The sequence below is a fragment of the Marmota flaviventris genome, chromosome X (genome assembly GCF_047511675.1).
Source record: "Marmota flaviventris isolate mMarFla1 chromosome X, mMarFla1.hap1, whole genome shotgun sequence".
Taxonomy (NCBI): domain Eukaryota; kingdom Metazoa; phylum Chordata; class Mammalia; order Rodentia; family Sciuridae; genus Marmota; species Marmota flaviventris.
In genome coordinates, this window is record NC_092518.1 from 117,867,431 (window position 1) to 117,887,278 (window position 19,848).

Sequence of the window (19,848 nt, forward strand, 5' to 3'; positions counted from 1 at the left end):
CATGTTTTAACAAGCCTATTCATCATTATTTATTGAAACAAATTTTATAATGGCTTCTTTAAAATTCTTATAAATATTTCTAATATTGATACCTTGTTGTTGGCATCTTTTGTTTTTTTTTAAATATTTTAAAATATTTTTAGTTGTTGATGGACCTTTATTTTTATTTATTTGTATGTGGTGCTGAGAATCGAACCTAGTGCCTCACGCCTGCTAGGCAAGTGCGCTACTACTGAGCCACAACCCCAGCCCCATCTTTTGTGTTTTAAAATTTATTTTGATATCTTTCTGGCTTCTGGTATGATGAGTGATTTTTTTCCCAGTTGAAATCTATACATTTTCAATATTATGGGTCTCTGGATTTCTATTTTTTTATTTTTTGGCAGTACTAGGAATGGAACCTGGGGCCTCATACATGCTATGCAAGTGCTCCACCAATAAGCTGCATCCCAAGCCCCTTTTAATTTTTTTTTTTTTTTATCTTGAGCCTGGGTCTTCCTAAGTTGCTCAGGTTGGCCTCCAACTTGTAATCCTCCTGTCAGCCTCCCGAGTCACTGGAATTACAGGCGAGTGACACTTATGCCTGGCTTGTAGGTTTCTGTTTTTCCTTTTTTAAATTGAAGTCTGGGGACTTATGTAAAAAATAAAATTCTGTTTTATATTAAGATCAGTTATGGGAGGTGGGGCTGTAGCTCAGTGGTAGAGCACTTGCCTAGCCTGCACTAGGCAGTGAGTTCAATCCCCAGCACCTCAAAAAGAAAAGAATACTTCAGTTATGATCAGGAAGAAGAAAGAAAGATGTGTCAGAAAAAAAGACTAAAGAAGAATAATTTGTATAAGTTTCTATATATCTCATGCTTGATAGTTTACATTCCATACTAATTCAGTTCCTTAGAATGTTATTGTGGTAAGGCAGTTATCACTTAAACCATTTTATAGCTGAAATGGGTGCTCAAAAAGGTGAATTGACTTATCCAGACTCAACTTAGCTAGGGAAGTGACTGAGCTTGCACTCCAAAACAGGTCTACTCTCTGTAGGAGAGTGGAGTAGAAAGAAAGAAACTGGAAGAAAAAATATCAGTAGCTTTTGAGGTATTGCCTGTATTATTTTACTTTATTCTACACTTTTATCTCCTATTCTTTCAAATATGAATCAGCTAATTGTTGATGAAGTCTTTACTGTACCATCCTAGAGACCCCATGCAAATAGACATCTAATAGCATAGAAACCATTTTCTGAGCCACAGAGGTAGCAACTAATGCAGTATTCCTACTATTATTCTAGACTATGGAACATTTTCTTCCTTCCCCTGACCCTCATTTAAAAAATTGGACAAGAAATATTTAGACTCAGCCAACTTCTGGGCAGAATCATTGCACTTGGCCTTGTTAGAACTACTAAGTGTATTACTGACTCTGATTATCTAATCTATTTGTATCTAAAAGTCTCTTCAGTGTTTTTATTTGTCAGTTTTCAAAAATCTGCCTAATTCCAAACAGATTCCATGTAAAGACACAGTATGATGGGATATTTCCATGGTGTCTCATGGTATCAAGATATGAATGAAGATCTGAATGGTCTTTAAAGGACTGGCATGCTGCAATGAACCAGAAATCTCTTCAGATCTTTTTTGTTTTTGTTTTTAAGCCTATACCAAAGAATGAAAGACCTACATTTTATGGCTCTGTAAATTCATTTCAGCAGGAGTGAATAATTTGTTATAGCACTAAAAGGAAGAAAATGTGTAGTTGCTTTTTATTTATTTAGGTACTGAGGATTGAACCCAGGGGTACTTAACCACTGAGCCACATCCCCAGCCCTTTTTTTATTTTATTTATTTTTATTTTGAGACAGGGCCTTGCTAAGTTGCTTAGGGCCTTCTTAAATTGCCAAGGCTGGCTTTGAACCAACAATCCTCCTGCCTCAGCCTCCCAAATTGCTGAGATTTCAGGTGTGCACCACCATATCCAGCTTATATTTTTTAAAAATATATTTTTAGTTGTACTTGGATACTGTGTCTTTATTTATTTTTATGTGGTGCTGAGGATCGAACCCAGTGCCTCACACATGCGAGGCAAGCGCTGTACCACTGAGCTACAGCCCCAGCCCTATAGTTGCTTTTCTTAACTAAAGTAATTCAGAATTTCAAAGAAAAGCCTATTTGTAGAGAAATTAAGCATGGTTTTATTTCTGGAAGTAAATATTTGCTTTTTTAAAAGTAAAAATTAATAAAACCTGAAGAAACAGAGTAGAGAATGAATTCATGGTATATTTTATATTTGTAGTATGTGTGTCAGATTCATTTTGATGTCTGGGGATGCCAATTTTGAATTATTATATATGCTTCTTACCCTTGAAAGTAAATAATAAAGTATGAAGGAAATAATGAGATGTTTTGGAAATTTTCTTACAGTATATAAAATATATTTAGATTATCAGAATAATTAAAGTGTGAAAAGGTAGGGAATGTCTGCATATTTAAGTTAAATATCTTCAGTTACATTGATATACATGGTACTTAAGAAACATATTCAGGGCTGGGGTTGTGGCTCAGCGGTAGAGCACTCACCTAGCACACATGAGGCCTGGGGTTTGATCATCAGCATCACATAAAAATAAGTAAATAAAATAAATATATATATATATATATATATATATATATATATATATATATGAAACATGTTCATCTGTACCGAATTTTCAACTTTATCCTAACATCTCTATGTGCTTTTACTATCACCCAATAACTAAAATTTAAGTGACACAAAGTTTGGCTCAAAATGCTTGAACACAGAAAACGAAGCAATGAAGAGGAAGGGAAATATGGATGAACAAATAGGAGCCAATTAAGGAGAATCCAAAATATAACTTTGAGCTTGCCCTTCACTGCCTTGAAACTAGAGGCTGAGCTTTTCTTCTCAGATGTTTTGTAAAATCTCTCTCTTTTAAAAAATATTATTTTTTAGTTGTAGTTGGACACAATACCTTTATTCCATTCATTTATTTTTATGTGATGCTGAGGATCGAACACAGAGCCCCGCGCATGCTAGGCGAGTGCTCTACCGCTGAGCCACAACCCCAGCCGCTGTAAAATCTCTTTACCTTAACCTTTCAGCAAAACCAATAACATTCTATGTTTAAATGAAAGAAATATTATTCCATCCACCACTGACTATGGAGCTACCCTCTGATGAAAATTTACTACAGTGGAATCATCATATGTAATAGATCAGGAAAAATATTTCAAGTGAATCAGAGTCAACATGTAGCTTTGTAGATGGAAGAGGAGTGTGTTTCTCAATAATTTGTTTCATTTTCTAGAAAAATTCTACAATACAGATGCTTTCCAACTTGTGATGGAGTCAAGTCAGATAAACCATCTTTAGGTGGTAAATGCCCTAATCTACTAACCACCCCACCATAGCTTAGCAACACAGTACACTGTAGAGTGTCAATTGTTTCCCCTGATGATTGCATGGTTGACTGGGAGCTGCAGCCCACAGTTGCTACCCAGCATTGTGAGAGAGAGTTGATTGTGCTGCATATTTCTAGGCTGGGAAAAGATCAAAATTTGAAGCTTGGTTTCTACCAAATGCATATTGTTTTCACACTGTTGTAAAGTTGAAAAATCATGAGTTGAACTGTTGTGAGCTTGGGTCATCTCTATATAATTTTGAAAAATACAACCACCAAAAAAACACAATAATATAAATGATGGAATATTCATCTCAGTAATTAAAATCTGACATTTATGGATGCAAGTTACTAACTGCTTGATTTAGATATTGGAATTCAGATGTTGGGATTTATTATATTAAAATAATGTAGTATTTTATTTGTTTTTCTGTTACAGATGACTTGTTCAAAGTTCACAAGCTTAAGCCAAATCTGAAGTGGCGACAGGCTTTTGACAGCTACTTAAAAACTCTGCCTCCATACTATTTATTAGTATGTATTGATGTGTATATGTATTAACTGTGTCAATGATGATTCTTGTCATAAGAAATGTCAATGAATCAAAAGCTTTACCTTGCTATAAGATAGTTATCTTTTTTATTTATTTTATGAACATTTGTGTCATCACTGTCTTCTCAAACCATGTAAGAGTTTAGAGATGTCATGATAGCATAAAAGAGCACTGTTTTCTCTTTTTTGTTTCTTTTAACTGCCATGGCTATTTTTATGAAACACATCCATGTTTCTCTTATAAAACTGATCTTATGAAATTATAATTTTGGAATGAAGAATAAATAGGCATTGATTCATGTGTTATACCAACTTCCCTTTTTAACTCTAGAAATTCTCAATCTTGGGGACTCCCTCTGAAAACAAAATGCTGAAGACATTGTAGTTGTTTATGTTCTAGGCACAGCAAGAAGTAGAGGCACTGTAAACATTACTTGGCCTCATTTTGGGTATTATAGTTGGAGACAAACACTCACAATGACTTTGAACTTGTAATGTAATCTAAATCCAGATTCTCAAACCTATTTCAGAGGTTGATGTGGTAACTTAAAACCAATTTTCTAGAGGTGAAAAGGCAGAATCTTCATTGGTGTCACTGGGAGGAGAAATTGGGGTGTGTTAGTATTGACCATGGCAGGAATGGGGTCCACAATAAAATGCAATGTGAAATGATTTTATGACTTTGGAATTAAGACTGAAAGCAATTTACTTATTTGAATTTGCTGTTACTTGCTCTTCTTATCCCACTCTCTTCTGATTTTTTTTTTTTTTACTTTCTGCTCCTTACCTCTCTGCTATTTTCATTGCCACTTTTTAATGTTCCATGTTTGGTTTTATGTGCAGCGCCTTGACTTCTAAAAAATTAATCATGTCCCTTTGCCCCTTATAACTGAACTTTGAGTATTTTAAGATTTATTCTATTCTTACTGTTGTGTATTTTGTTTCCTTATAGCCATTAAAGAAAGCACTAAGGATGATGGGAGCTCCAAATCTGATATCAGATAATTTAGATTGTGGACTTAGTTACAGTGTTATCTCTTACCTTAAAAAACTCAGCCAACAGGTAGTATTGGTAAAAACAAACAAACAAAAATCCTTTGCCCTCAGAAGTGCATTTCCTTATTCTTTAGTATAATTGTAATTTTTCCAATTAAATGTATATATATATATATATCTCTACACTTTATTGGCTAGTAATAATGTGATTTTCTATGGCTTCTAGCTTCACCATTTAAACTGCAGTTAAGGGTCTGTCAGTATCGTTTGATGCTGTGCCATTTTTCCTTCTGCCTGCTGGTTTGTCCTATTCACAACTGGCTGATATTTTGTGGCCTAAGAGGGACAGAGGCTTAAAAGAATTCTCTCCTGGGTCACATTTTGTCTATCCTCAACCTAGTTTCTCCTTGAATCACTTTGGGCTAGAGCATCCCCCTTTTGTAGGTCAGCACACTGAGGCCTGGTATGGTGAAATGACTTGCTTGAAATTCATTTTTAGGCAGCATATAAAGGACTTACACTCTCACATGCTACTAGCCCTTGGATAAACAGCTATCTGCTTTACCCTGGAGAAGGGGAAGATGAGACCAGTGTTCCTCAACCTGAAGAGTGGGATTCAGCCTCCTCTCTTCTTGCCCTCGAACTCCATCTGTTCCTTTAGACCCCACCTCATGTGCCATTATTCACTTTGTCCCTTGGATGCCCCTCTCTATTAGTACCTCATCCTCCACTCACCCCTCCTTACCATATTTCTCACCTCTACCTAGCCCATTCTTATAGGATGGAAATGTTTAGGAACTATTGAGTTAGCACTCTACTACCATACAATTGTTCTATATTATGTGACAAATCCAGGCAGCAGTTTTACTGTCTTGTGCAAATTGTATGCCCAGGTAGGGAACAGTAGTAGCATTTGCAGTGGCTACAATGCTTCAAAACAAATAGATTTGGATGTTTGGCCTTTGCAAAAACCAAGAATAGTAAGCAAAGTGTCATTTTACTAAAGGACCGAAAGGAGTCCACAACTGGCATGCTGACACATCTCGCTAGGAACTGGCAAAAACTTCAATACTGTTAAGAGCTTACTGGTTCCTACTGGTCCAGTGTGCCCCAAAATGAAAAAAGAAAGTAAAAGCAAACCCAGAAATCTTATCTGCCAAGTGTCCCCCCAACCCCTTTTCCTCTCTGCTAAGTTTTTTTGTTTTTGTTGTAAATGTTTTGATTTGGTTATTTATTTATCTATCTATTGGTCCATTTATTTTTTTTTAACATGATGTTTACCTTAGGCCTTTAAGGCTGTGTCAGCAGGGTATGGCCACAAGGAAGAATAATGAACAGATTTGAAACTAATGCAAGTTCTTGGACTTTCTGGGGCACATTGATTATATATAGTTTTATAAATGAGCTTTCAAGAAAATTTAATGAAGTAGACCACTCATTTGCTCTTAAGTCATATTTAAGAATTTTTTAGAGCTAATAAACATAGACTCAGTTCCAACTATTAGGGAAGATCAATAAATATCCATGACCAAACCAAAATAAATCCAAAGTTTTGGGGGGACTTAATGAACATTGGTGGAATTTTACCTTTTAGAGAGAAAGATATCATAAATAATTTATAATATTTCTAATTACTAACTTAATTACTACTTGAATAACTATGTCATCAGTGCTCCTTAAACCATCTCAGATGTATATAGAACACAAAATATGTTAAATATCTTGCTACAATGCATTCTCAAGCAAAATTAATCAAGATAGTATAAAATGTCTATTAAAAGGATTTTTCATCATAAATTAGTGAAAAACTTATTGAGTACACATTACAAATTATTGGTTTGGTAACATTTGTTAAATTAAGCATTACAATATAAGGCTTTTTATGTAGTCCAATGTTAAAAATAAACAGTTTAATTTTTTATATATAACGCCAGTCTATATAATCTGAATTTTAGCACTAATTTACATGTGTAAATAGAGTCTAAACCTTTATGTCTGTTTCTGAAACAAATATGTTGATGTAGACTAGATGCTTTAAAATGACTATGAATGAAATTCTTCCCCATGGTTTCCATTCTTTCCACAATTCAGCCATAGTTTTGACAATAGACAAGAGACAAAATATATTATTTGCCTTTCCAGCCCCCTCTTTGTTTGCTGTGATAGTACAGAGAAGCACAGGAAAATGTTTAATTATCTGTTTTTCTGTAATTTGCAATTGAAGTTGTTCTTTGAGGTTCTTAAAGTATTATCTTTCTTAAGTAGTAAAAATGGACAGCAGTAAGGTAGATGTTTTCATAACATACTATGTACTTTCATTTTAGACCAAACTAGAATCAGAACGAATACTAGCATCAGTGGGGAAGAAACCTCCCCAGGAAACTGGTATCAAAGTGAAAAATCATTCTGGAGGTGGTGTGTCCTTGGTTCACAATAAGAATTTTAGAAAACTATTGAAAGAGATTACAGGGGAAACTGCACTGAGACTGACAGAATTGAATACCAAAGAATTTGCTGGCTTCCAAGTAGGGCTCTTAAACAAGGTAAATGGTGACATAAAGAGATTGTATACGTTTGAACTTGTCTGATACATTTATGTTATTCATATGGCTTTAGTTTTGAGATAATGACAGTCCTATTTTGGAGTTAGTAGTTATTAATGGAACAGTTTAGGAATTCTCCTGCTAGTGATGCCAAGATGGAATTAAATGTACAAGGAATGTTTGGGAAACAGCACCTGTGATAGGTAATGGAGAGAGCCTCCAGGCTGCCATGCTAATCTAGCATCTGTGAGAGAGCAGGCAGGAAGGAGGATTGAGAATGAAGAGACGCAGATGTTGGTGCAGCTTGGAGAAAGTCTGGGCCAGCCCAGTGGGGACATCTGGTATGAGCTTTTCCCATGGAGAAGATCCACTGGCAGAACTGGCCAGGCTCTACCATTTTCTCCATTCTTAGAAGGAGCGGGACCTCAGCTCAGTTCTATAGCAGTTGCCTAAGTCCCTACAGCTGGACGCAGCTCACTGTACTCCCTTTGGAGTCAACCATTGCTGTCCTATGGGGAGATTCCAGCAGCCCACCTCTATAGCTGCCAAAAGACTATGTCTAGATTACAAGCAGTGGTCATGCAAGGTGACCACAGGAATAAATCTCAGGATTTTGAATTTAAAATGATATACTTGAAAAGGGATATTCCGGGGCTGGGTTTGTGGCTCAGTGGTAGAGTGCTTGTCTAGCATGCATGAGGCACTGGGTTCGATCCTCAGCACCACATAAATGTAAAATTAAGATATTGTGTCCACCTAAAACTAAAAATTAAATATTTATTTAAAAAATTTAAAAAAGAAAAAGAAAAGGGATATTCCTAGTGACTTTAATAGTGTTGTGGGTGTCTTAGAATAATCAGAACAACAAATGGAAATTTTTCACTGTGAAAATTCTACCATAGTTAGTTAAAGTAAATATAGCTCTTTTCAAAGAGTTTAAGAGGTCAGGTATTACATTTCTAGATTAGAAGCCTCAGGAGTAATTGAAATTGTTTCATTTCAAACAGGATTTGAAGCCTCAGACATACAGAAATGCTTATGATATTCCACGAAGAGGTCTTTTGGACCAGTTGACCAGAATGAGATCCAATCTGCTGAAAACTCACAAGTTTATTGTTGGACAAGATGAAGGTAAATTGAACAGGAGAGTAATTTTCACTAGGAAAATGCCAGGCATGACTTTCATGAAATTTTCTATCTCATTATGAGTAGTTTATGTTGTAATAGTTTAATGTTTCCAAGTGCCTGTTTTCATGGAATCCCTACATCTGCTCAGACATAATTTATTTTTCTCAAGTTTAAAGGCAAGTGTGCATTCATCAACACATACACCACACTCACCATACTTTGCCTCAAACAACCCCATTAGACAGATAGTGTGTTTATGCTCATAAAATGGGCATTAAAATTGACAATGAGCATTTTTGTAGTTTTCCCAGGTATAGCCCAAAGTAACAGAACTTAGGTCTGTCAGATTCTCCAATCTGCACACCCAGAACTCTACTACCCACTCTACCACCCAGCTTACTGTGATAAAGAGAATACCTCATTTCTAGAATAGTAATGAACTGGATAGTAATGAACTGGAGAATCATGATCGTTTGCAATTTCCCCTTACTCAATTTTGTTCATTTTAAATGGGTTCATCCATCTAGAAAAATCAGCAAATCTTAAATTGGACAATCCTTAGAAACCCCTCGCAAAATTTTGTGTAAGGGGACTTAGCTAGAAAGATAGCATACACATTTAATTAAATCCTCACAGGTTATGGCCCACTAACCAAGATTCTCTGTATAATAAGAGAATGCCATGGAACCTCAGCTCTTTCAAATGTAGCAGATTCATGGTGTTTTGGGTTAAGATGAAAGGTATGAAGCAGGTCATCCATTCTTTTTTATTATTAATTTGTTCCTTTTAGGTATACATGACAGTAAAGTGTATTTTTACATATCGTACCTACATGGAGTAGAACTTATTCTAATTAGGATCCCATTCTTGTGGCTGTACATGATGTGGAGTTTCACTGGTGTATTCATATACAAATATAGGAAAGTTATGTCCAATTCATTCTACTGTCTTTCCCATCCCCATCCTCTCTCCCTTCTCTTCATTCCCCTTTGTCTAATCCACTGGAAGAATAGAAGGTCAGCCCATTCTTAAACCTGGCTTGAAGGTAAGGGAGTTGTTCTCATCCTAGGGATATGAGCCTGAAGGCAGTAGTAATGGTAGACTAAATAATGATTGGGATGAAGAGAGAAATGATTCAAGATCCCAGAATGCCAGATTCAAGATTTTTTACTTTATTGGATGCCAAGATGCACATTGTTAAACCCAATGATGATCAAGTCATCTCAAAAGGGACATGCACTCCAATTGTAGAGCATCAATTTAATTGCTGGTGATTTTTACAGATTCCCTTCATAGTGTTCCAGTTGCACAAATGGGTAACTATCAGGAATATCTAAAGACAGTGGCCTCCCCATTACGAGAGATTGATCCAGACCAACCAAAACGACTGCATACTTTTGGCAATCCATTTAAACAAGATAAGAAGGTAGGATGCCTATTTCTATTTCTGTCTAAATTGTGATACCCCTTTGATTCTCTTCTTTTTTGGTAAGAGGAATACAAATGAGAGATAAAATGTGATCCCAGGGCTCTTTGTGGATGGAAATGGGAGCCTCCCGATGCAAGAATGTGTTGAATGAGTAAAATAATACCTGCCATTTTTTAAGTACCTGGTAGGAGCTGGTGACTTTAATGATTACATTTTAATGCTTACAACTGTTTTGCAAGGCTTATATTGAGCAAGTTTCAAAGTTCTGTGACATAAGTAATAAGAACCAGGATTTGAACCCACATCTTTCTGGCTCCAGAGTCTATATTCAGTCCTACCACCACACATTAATTTCACCAATTATTTTATTTCATCTACTTCCATGAATCAGGTAGCAGGCTCTAGCTAGATGGTGATGAGTGTCTCCCTTGAAATATGGAATACTAGGTGATGTGAACTTTTTTTGGGGTGATGTCAATTTTTTGGAATTATCATCTAGAGCTCTCAATGTGGTACATGTGTGATATATCAACTTGACCATTTTAGCATGAAAACAAATGAGATTATATATGTCCTCATGGAGGAGACCATTGCTATTAAGGCACAGACCAGGCAGTAATCTCTTTTATATCTCTGAACTTAAAAGTATTTCACCTCACCGCAAAGGTTAACTAATTAAAGTATGTTTTATCTTTCTGTACCTTAGTGTCCTTACATAACATTGGGGATAATAATTGCACCTAACAGGCAGAGCTCTGTGAAATATTAAGCAAGTTAGTACATGCACACTGTTTAGAACATTACTGGGCATGTAATAAATGCTCCGTGAAAATGTTTTCCCCTTCCAGTATAGTATATGGGGGGTTCCTCTGGAAAAGTCATTTTTCATGATTTTGTTCAAATTATAGGGTACATACTCTTAGGTTATTCTTCTATATTTCTGGCTCTCATCCTTCATCTACCCTCAAGAGCAAAAAGTCTCCTTGCTACTTTGCTAGCACCAAGGTGAACATATTTGAATTCATATTGGAAGTTCTGGTTGGAAAAATCACTTTTTCCATCTATCTGCCTTTCCTAATCTAACTGTAGCATAATCTAACTGTACAATGATAATCAGTGTTTCTTAATGATTAGTTTTAAGCACAAAAAGCACCAAAAGGAGAACTTACTGGGGTAGGGGTGGGCAGGTATGCAAAGTGGTTTATACTTCTCCAAAAAGGTAACTATGAGTTTATCCCATTTTGTTTGGTCAGAACTGCTCATTCCTGAAGCTTTCTAATTATTATTATAGCATGTTTGGCCTTGGACAACACCTTGTATGTTAGTTTCTTCTTCGTTCCACTTAGACTGGATTAAAATTGAGTCATTTTCTGAGAATAGAGTTGATAAATATTTGGCCTGTGTTTATACTTATGTAAAGTAATGTAATGTGTAATTGATTGATTGTATATGTATAAGACAAGTGTTTGCAGTTTTTCGATAGTGGAATCTTTGTTTTCAATAGAATATGTTTGTTAATGTCTTTTAGGGAATGATGATTGATGAAGCAGATGAGTTTGTAGCAGGGCCACAGAACAAAGTGAAACGTCCTGGAGAACTCAACAGTCCTATGTCATCTAAGAGAAGGCGGAGTATGTCCCTGCAGTTGAGGAAACCACAAACACCGCCTACTGTAACTAACCATGTGGGCGGAAAGGGACCACTCTCAGCCTCGTGGTTCCCATCTTATCCAAACCTCATAAAACCCACCCTTGTACATCCAGGTATAGAGTAGTGGTTGTGATTTCCTTATGGCTCCTAGAGGACTAAGACGCTAAACAGTTTTATTTTCTTTTGTATTCCTTTTTTTATGTTTAGTTGTTGTTTATTAAATAAGTCATTTATTAAACCATCTATGTGGTAGGTGCAAAAGACCCCATGGGGAGCAGACAACCTGTTTCAAGGATCTTAGTATATATGAGGAGAAGAGATTCATAATAACACAGCAATTAACACATGGCATGGACATAGTAATTACTAATTAATTCATAACTTAGTAAGTAAATAAATAACAGTAATTAATAGAGAGATGGAGAGTTATGGGCTTGTTCATTGTAGCCATTTGGAGCAGCTTCAAGGGTTGGGACAAAGTAGGTTTCCAAGGCAGTCGGAGTGAATTGGCTAGAGCGTGAATCTACACTTGCTCCCTGTGCTGTCACCTCCTGTTCATGCTCTAGCCAAGTACAGCATGGTGTCTGCCACCTTGACCCCACTAAAACCCTTCTCAGGCTCACCAGTGTCTGCTGCACCTTGCCATTACCTCTCAACAGCATTTGGACACCGTTGTCCATTCCCTTCTCCGTGAAGACCTTCATGAGTTCCCAGATACCTCGTTTTCTTTTCCCTTTAAAAATGGCTCTTTCCATCCTTTTTCTGTGTTTTCCCCCTTTCCTACCTCTAGAAATTGGAGGGCCTCAAAGCTCAATTCCAGGGCATCTTCTCTTCACTGTGTTTTCTCCCTGGGTGATCCCATGCAGTCTGGTGGCTATTAAATTGATTTAGATTTCAACAACTTCAATATTTATACCTCTAGATGAGAGCTTGCTCCTTAGCTCCAGAATCTTATTTTACCATGGACATGGGTTCTCCACTTAGGTATCTAATAGACATATAAAACTCAATAGGTTGCATGTGTTTCAACTAGGCTCCCAACCTTGCCCCTCTTCAAAATAACTCTGCTGACATCCTTATGCATAGCAATTAATGACTTCATCCAGTGACATGCTGGTAAAGCTACAGCACCTGTGGGGACTGAGATGGCAGAGAAACTCTATATAGCATTTTCAGATTTCTCTAGAGTAAATAATGCTAATAGTATTAATGCCAGAATAGCAATCTGAGACTATTGAATTAGAGTCAGGAAGAATTGGGTGCAATTCCCTCTCAAGAGCAGTAGAAAACTGGCTCATTCATACCCCTGGCATTGTTATTTACTCAGTAGTTCAGGTTACAAACTTTAGAGTCAGTCTGATTTATTATTTTATTCTTCTCTTACTTCCATCAATTTATCAAATCCAGGAACTTGACATTTAATATAATCCCTGTACTCTACCATTTTTTCTATTCCATGACTCTACACTACCATGATCTCTCACCATGCTACTATGATAGCTTCTTTTCTGATCTCCCTGATTCCTGTTCTTTTATTTCTTATTGTTTGTGCTTTTGGTAGTATGGTCATTTTGATAATATTCTGCCTATCCAAGAGCAAGGTAGATCTTTCCATCTTCTAAGATTTTCTTTGATTTCTTTCTTTAGGGTTCTGTAGTTTTCATTGTATAGATCTTTCATCTCTTTTGTTAAGTTGATTCCCAAATTTTTTTTTTTTTTAGGCTATTGTAAATAGGGTAGTTTTCCTCATTTCCCTGTCATAGGATATGTCATTGATATAAGAAATGCCTTTGATTTATGGGTGTTGATTTTATATTCTGCTACTTTGCTGAATTCATTTACTAGTTCTAGAAGTTTTCTGGTGGAGCTTTTTGGGTCTTCTAGGTGTAGAATCATATCATCAGCAAATAGTGCTAAATTAAGTTCTTATTTTCCTATATGTATCCCTTTAATTTTTTTCATCTAATTGCTCTGGCCAGTGTTTCAAGAACTATCTTAGATAGAAGTGATGAGAGAGGGCATCCCTGTTTGTACTTGGGATGGAACCCAGGGATGCTTAACCACTGAGCCACATCCTCAACCCTTTTTTGTATTTTATTTAGAGACAGGATCTTGCTACCTTGCTTAGGGCCTCACAAAGTTGCTGAGGCTGACTTTGAACTCGTGATATTTCTGACTCAGTCTCCTGAGTCGCTGGGATTATAGGTGTGCACCACAGTGGCACTCAGGTTCTGATTCACATTCTTGCTCCTAACTCACTCCTGGCCCTGAATCCAGAGTGATAGTGTCAGCAGGTAAATGGGTCCATGCCATGCCTATTCTGGAAGTGCATCCTCCACTTTCCCAAGCACTTAGAACACACCCTGAACTCCTGACTGTGGGTCACAGGCTCTGCACAGCTTCGCCTGGAGGCAGGCAGCCTCTTCCTCTACTCCATGGTCCTCAGCAGGTCCCCCTCTGACCCTCACCCTTACTGCAGCCTGAACTGTCCCCCTAAATCTGCACAAGCCTGCTCTGTCTCCTCCTCAGGCTCTGCTCAGAGGACACCACCCAGAAGGCCCTGCCACCACCCTCAGCCCTGGAGGCCCCTCTGCTGCTCCCTCCCACTCCCCTGCCCACATCTCCCCCAACAGGAGTCCAGCTGGGATGGCCTGTTGCTCTCCATGCACTTCCTCTCTGACTTCCCATCTTGGTGTAGGTTCCATCAGGGCAGGTGCAGTTTCTGTCTGCTTCAGTGATGATCCATCTCTTGGGATAGCAAAAGATGAGTAAAAGATATGTCAGGCTTGGAGTAAAAAGAAACCCACTTTGACACAGAAGGGGCGAAGGATGAGGACAATGAGATAGACAGATAGATAGATAGACAGACAGACATAGATAGATAGATTGATTTGGGGTGATGGAGTAGAGAGAGCATATTCAGCCCCAATGTATTTTCTCAGAATATTTTAGATAGAAGTGACGCAGAATTGTCTATTCATGTTACCTGGCTTAAAGCTCAGGTAACAGCTAGCTCAGGCAATGCATGGTAGTTTATATATGACTTTGAGAAATCATGTCATCAAATGAGACTTGGTACTTTTTGCTTTGTAAAGAGTAATAGGATGACACTAAATCATGAGTACCAGAGACTTCCCAATGTTTGTTGTGCTATCTCAGTTTCTACATGTTTTCATAGTAGCAAGAGGGAAAAAGGTGATCATGTAGTATTATTTTCCTGAGCTCAGTGTGAGGGGTTTCAGATTTCCACCTGGTACATATTTCTGCTCTGTGAAGTAAATAACTTCCTTGAAACTTAGAAGCACAGGGATGTACCTGTGGGATTGACATAATGCAACTACCTCATAGCTCAGCTTCTTAAATTGCTTTCCAGATGCCACTGTCATTCATGATGTGCATGAAGAGAAGATGGAAAATGGGCAAACCCCACCTGATGGCTTCTTGTCAAAATCTGCTCCAGCAGAGCTTATGAACACAACAGGAGATGGTGTCCCACCCAGCCAATTAGATTCTCTGTCTGATGACTTCACTAGTCTCAAGAGAGATGGACCATTTCACAAACTTGGTAATAACGTACTTAGAGGAGGAGCCCCAAACTGCAATCTCTCCGTGGATGACCAAAAAATTGCAGTAGTATCTACTTTGGGAACTGCACCAAATGCATTGCAGATCACTCCTGCAATGGCACAAGGAATCAATGCTGATATCAAACATCAATTAATGAAAGAAGTTCGAAAGTTTGGACGAAGTAAGTAGGACTATCTATCAATAATGTAACAGTAAAACAGGCGGTACCTCTAATTCTATGATTCTGAAAAGATCCAAACCACCTCTTGATGTGCATTTTTGGGCAATATTGGGTTCTCACATAATTTAATGCGGTTCTTTCTGACTTTAACTAAAAAGATATAATCACCTTTCTTCCTGCTTCTTGTAATAGTTCCCTTTTGCTGCTATAACAAATTATTTTGTTTATTACATCATGTATCATTGAGTTATTTAAAACAACACAAATTTATTATCTGATAGTTTAAGAAGTTAGAATTCTGAAGATACTTTCACTAGGCTAATATGAAGGTATTGGTAGGCCAGTGTTCTGAGGGCTCTGGCAAGAATCTTTTCCAACTTCCAAAGGCTGCCTGTATTCCTTGGTTCTTAGCCCTTTTCCTCATCTTTGAGTCAACAGAATTATCACTTTTTCTTCTCTCTAACCACTACTTCTGTCCTTCCATCTTTCTTCTCTCTGGCATTTACTGTCCCACCTTATAAGGATATTTTTGTGATTACATTGGACCTGCACATAAAAACCTGGATGATTTCCCCATCTCAACATCCTTGACTTAATTTTATCTGCAAATAACGTTTATTAGGTAACATTAAAAGTAACACTTTCACAGGCTCCAGGGATTAGGGCAATTTGAGGGAGCCATTTTTTAGCCTTCCACATTTGGTAGTGTTTGCAAGAGTTTCTTTAGTAGATACAAGCAAATATTTTCATTTGAGTGTTTAAAATACCCATGAAGAATGATTACTGAGGATGAATCATGATTCAATACTATATATTATTCATATTTTTAAAAATACTAAAGTTTTTTAAATCTCTTCAGAGTATGAAAGAATCTTCATTTTGCTTGAAAAAGTTCAAGGACCTCTGGAGATAAAGAAGCAGTTTGTTGAATTTACCATCAAGGAAGCTGCAAGGTGAGTATAAACAAGCTCTTCAGAGTATGTTTTGTTTTGTTTTGTTTTAGCAGCATGGCCCAATGCAAGACAGAGAAGAATAGGCTCTGCCTTGATTTTCGCAAACTCTGGTCCTAAGTCATAGTTAAGGCTGTCTCTAGAGGTATTTAGATTGATGTTATCTGCATCCAACTCATTCATTACTCTAGACTAATGTGAGCTTGGGCCTTCAGCTGGCACTCATTGTATTTGGTAAATCATATCTTCCTGTAAGGACAAATTGTATATCCCCCTGTAGGTGGAAAGTTCTGCTTTGTATCCCATTTGGTACCTTCCACACCATAAGTGCTCTAAGTATCATTTAGTTAATAAAATTTTCTTTTTTTTCAGGTTTAAAAGACGAGTCTTAATTCAGCAACTTGAGAAGGTGCTAGAAAAAATAGATTCTCATCACCTTCTCAACAATGTGAATCACATCAACAGCAGATCATCAAGTTAATGCAGAGACAAGTGAAAAAAAAGATAAGATTTCTGAACTGTAGGACTGGTCAGGATATTGTTGAAGCCTCAAAGAGTCTAAGAGAAAGTGGTAGAGCTTTAAATTTTATGATTATCTGGCAGTAAATGTTGGACTTTTGCCTTAAAAATTTTTGTGAAAAGCATCATTTTTTAAAATTTTCTTGTTTATTTTCCCAAATTAAAGGAAAGTGGTGGTGTTAATTCAGTAGGCTAACTTCATAAAACCCTGCTGTCCCTACCACAGGCAATAAGGGAATCACTCATTTAAACTGCCATTTCAGGCATTTTCAAAGTAATGAGGGGCTACCTGCAAGTGGAACACCACTTGATGTTCTTACAATGTCTTTTAGAAAGAATAAGCTTACAGAATCCAAGTATTAGTCATGTGTGTGCTAAACAGAACTTTCAACAATTCCTAGTTGTGCCTTTTAAACCATGCAATATTTTGGAAAGTTTGAATCAAAGAGTAAGAAGCTGCTATTTGGGTAACTTATTTCTCTGTGGGAAGGGGCAGGGAGAGTCACCAAACAATCTACCTCCAACTCTCTTGTATTTTGTCTAAAGACATTACAAAGTGCACCTGAGGCTGCCCTATGCTCTGGCTTTTGTTCTTGCATGTGATAACAGAACATCTTCAGGTGGACTTAAGTGCTTTGGAAGCACTAAAAGAAAAAAAAATGTGTATGTGTCCTTTAATGTTTATATAAAAGTTTATATGGAACAGTATTGTTATGTTTGTATTATTTGTAAAAATTTAAGTATTCAAAGAGATTTTTGACTTTGCATATAAAAAATAAATCATTTTATTGATTTTCACAGTTTATTGATGATAGAGAAATTTCTAGTGGTGTAATTCTTGTGTCATTTTCAGAAAAGTGCTTACTATTCAATGATTAAGATATTAACATAGGCTTTAAGCTTCCAAATATCACTCACAGGACTGAGTGATGTTAGTGAAAGTACTGGGGAGGCCAGTCTCTCCTAAGAAACACTGAAGAGGAAAAACTGTCAGAATCAAGTTTATTGAATTTCTAGAATATAAGTAAAAAGTTTATAGCAACCAAGCAAATGCTATATCATGAGAAAAACCATTGAGTATGATAAGAACTTTGATGCATTTCAGTTTACCCTTGTCCATGCCTCCCCCTCCCCCCCCCCACCATGGCATGGCAGTGATTTTGAAGATGGCAGCCTGCATTCCAAGTATTGGGCTCCCGTTTCTGGAGGGAGTGTATGTTTGCACCTGTCTGGAGGACTCCCTAAACTGACGAAAAGGGATTAATTGCCTTTGTTTTACATAACTCCAAAGTCTCTCAGCATCTATGTGGAGGATATTTCTCAAAAATATTTCAAGGCAGACGAATAAGCTGCAGAAAATAATATGGAAAAAGGCTGGGAGGAAATTGGGGGTTATATGACACTTTAGAGAATTAGGGCTTTAAAATTCTCCCACATATACCTGGAAATCTAGGAAACCATATACATACCCAAAGTTAGAACTCCTATCTATAAAAGACCTGAGAGCACAGATTTCACCTCTGTCTGATCTTTAGACCCAGTTCAAGCAGGAAATGAAGGGTAAAATAAGGCAAAGTTGTAAACAACCTGTTTAAGTGTTGAAGAAGCATCCCAATAGACAGCTAATATACTATCACTTGGAGAATATTTTTTTTCTTTTTATTCCAGGTTCATGAGAAAACCTTTTGAACTACTAGATGACCTCCAAGTTATAGGAACAAAGACTTCAGAGACTATACATGACAAAGAATATAGTCCTTAAAAAGAGTTTAGAAAAGTTAATAAATAATTGACAAAATAGGGATGGGGCTGTGGCTCATTGGTAGAGTGCCTGCCTCGCACATGTGAGGCACTGGGTTCGATCCTTAGCACCACATAAAAAATAAAGATATTGTGTCCAACTACAACTAAAAAAATATTTTAAAAAATTGCTGAGAGCCACAGCCGAGTCGGAATGATGCATGGCATTTTTGCCAGAAGTGAGTGGTTGAGAGGTGATGCCAGCGAGCCATTGAGATGATGATGGTTATGTTAAGCTGTGTATTCAATTGTATATTAGACCCCTGCTGTCCGCCTACTTTGGAGTTCTCACGCTACTTTGGAGTTCTCCCGGGGATTCCTGGAGAGTTCGAGTTGGTTGGGGAAGTGCGGAGGAGGGATTTCCGGTTGGTGGTTCCTGGATGGGCTGTGTGGGTGGCGTTTGAGGGAGTTCGGATAATAAAGGAGTTTCTGTTTTGAACCTACAAGTGACTCGTGGTGGCTCGGTTATTTTGTGCTCAGCCAGACTGCGGCAAGAAATAAGACAAAATAACCCACAAGTAAACAATAAACCCTGGGAGGAGTCAGAATTTCCAGGGTCATTATATCATAATATTAAAAAAGGCCAGTTTTTAATAAAAAAAAAATGTGAGGTTTGCAGAGAAAAAAAGTATGGACCAATAATGAGGGAGATAAGGGGCTGGGATTGTGGCTCAGTGGTAGCATGCTTGCCTAGTATCTGTGAGGCACTGGGTTCGATTCTTAGCACCACATACAAATAAATAAAATAAAGGTCCATCAACAACTAAAAATATTTTAAAAACAATGGGGGAGAGGAAGAAATTAACACAAAGTATCCCTCAGAAGGCATGGGAATTGAACTCAATAAACAAATACTTTAAACAAATGTCTTTACTGTCTTCAATATGATTGAAGAGCTAAGGGAAACCCTGCATAAACACCAAACAACCAGGAGAATGATGAACAAAGCAAAATGAATAAAGGGAACCAAATAAAAATTATGGACCTGGAATATACAATAATTGAGATGGAAAATTCTCTCAGAGGGTTCTATAGCAGATATGAGCAGACAGAAGAAAGACTCAGAAATTATCCAGCATGAGGAGCATAAAGAAAACAGAAATTCAACAACAAATAGA

The 19,848-nt window shown here is 37.2% G+C and overlaps 1 protein-coding gene across 9 annotated transcripts in view; it reads left to right on the forward strand.

Moving 5' to 3' along the window:
- Positions 1-19,176, forward strand: part of LOC114096632 (integrator complex subunit 6-like) — a 64,068-nt gene extending 44,892 nt beyond the window's left edge. For 4 of the 9 annotated variants that reach the window (XM_027940178.3, XM_071606778.1, XM_071606776.1 and 1 more), the window contains 9 exons: positions 3,855-3,949; positions 4,920-5,030; positions 7,288-7,506; positions 8,514-8,637; positions 9,918-10,060; positions 11,592-11,826; positions 15,087-15,461; positions 16,321-16,414; positions 16,784-19,176. In XM_027940178.3, the coding sequence (XP_027795979.3) occupies positions 3,855-3,949; positions 4,920-5,030; positions 7,288-7,506; positions 8,514-8,637; positions 9,918-10,060; positions 11,592-11,826; positions 15,087-15,461; positions 16,321-16,414; positions 16,784-16,892 (1,505 nt within the window). In that variant the 3' untranslated portion in view covers positions 16,893-19,176. Of the gene's footprint in view, positions 1-3,829; positions 3,950-4,919; positions 5,031-7,287; positions 7,507-8,513; positions 8,638-9,917; positions 10,061-11,591; positions 11,827-15,086; positions 15,462-16,320; positions 16,415-16,783 lie in introns of those variants that run through there. The other 5 variants (XM_027940180.3, XM_027940179.3, XM_027940181.3 and 2 more) reach the window with 5 other exon arrangements.
- The last annotated feature ends 672 nt before the right edge of the window (positions 19,177-19,848 follow it).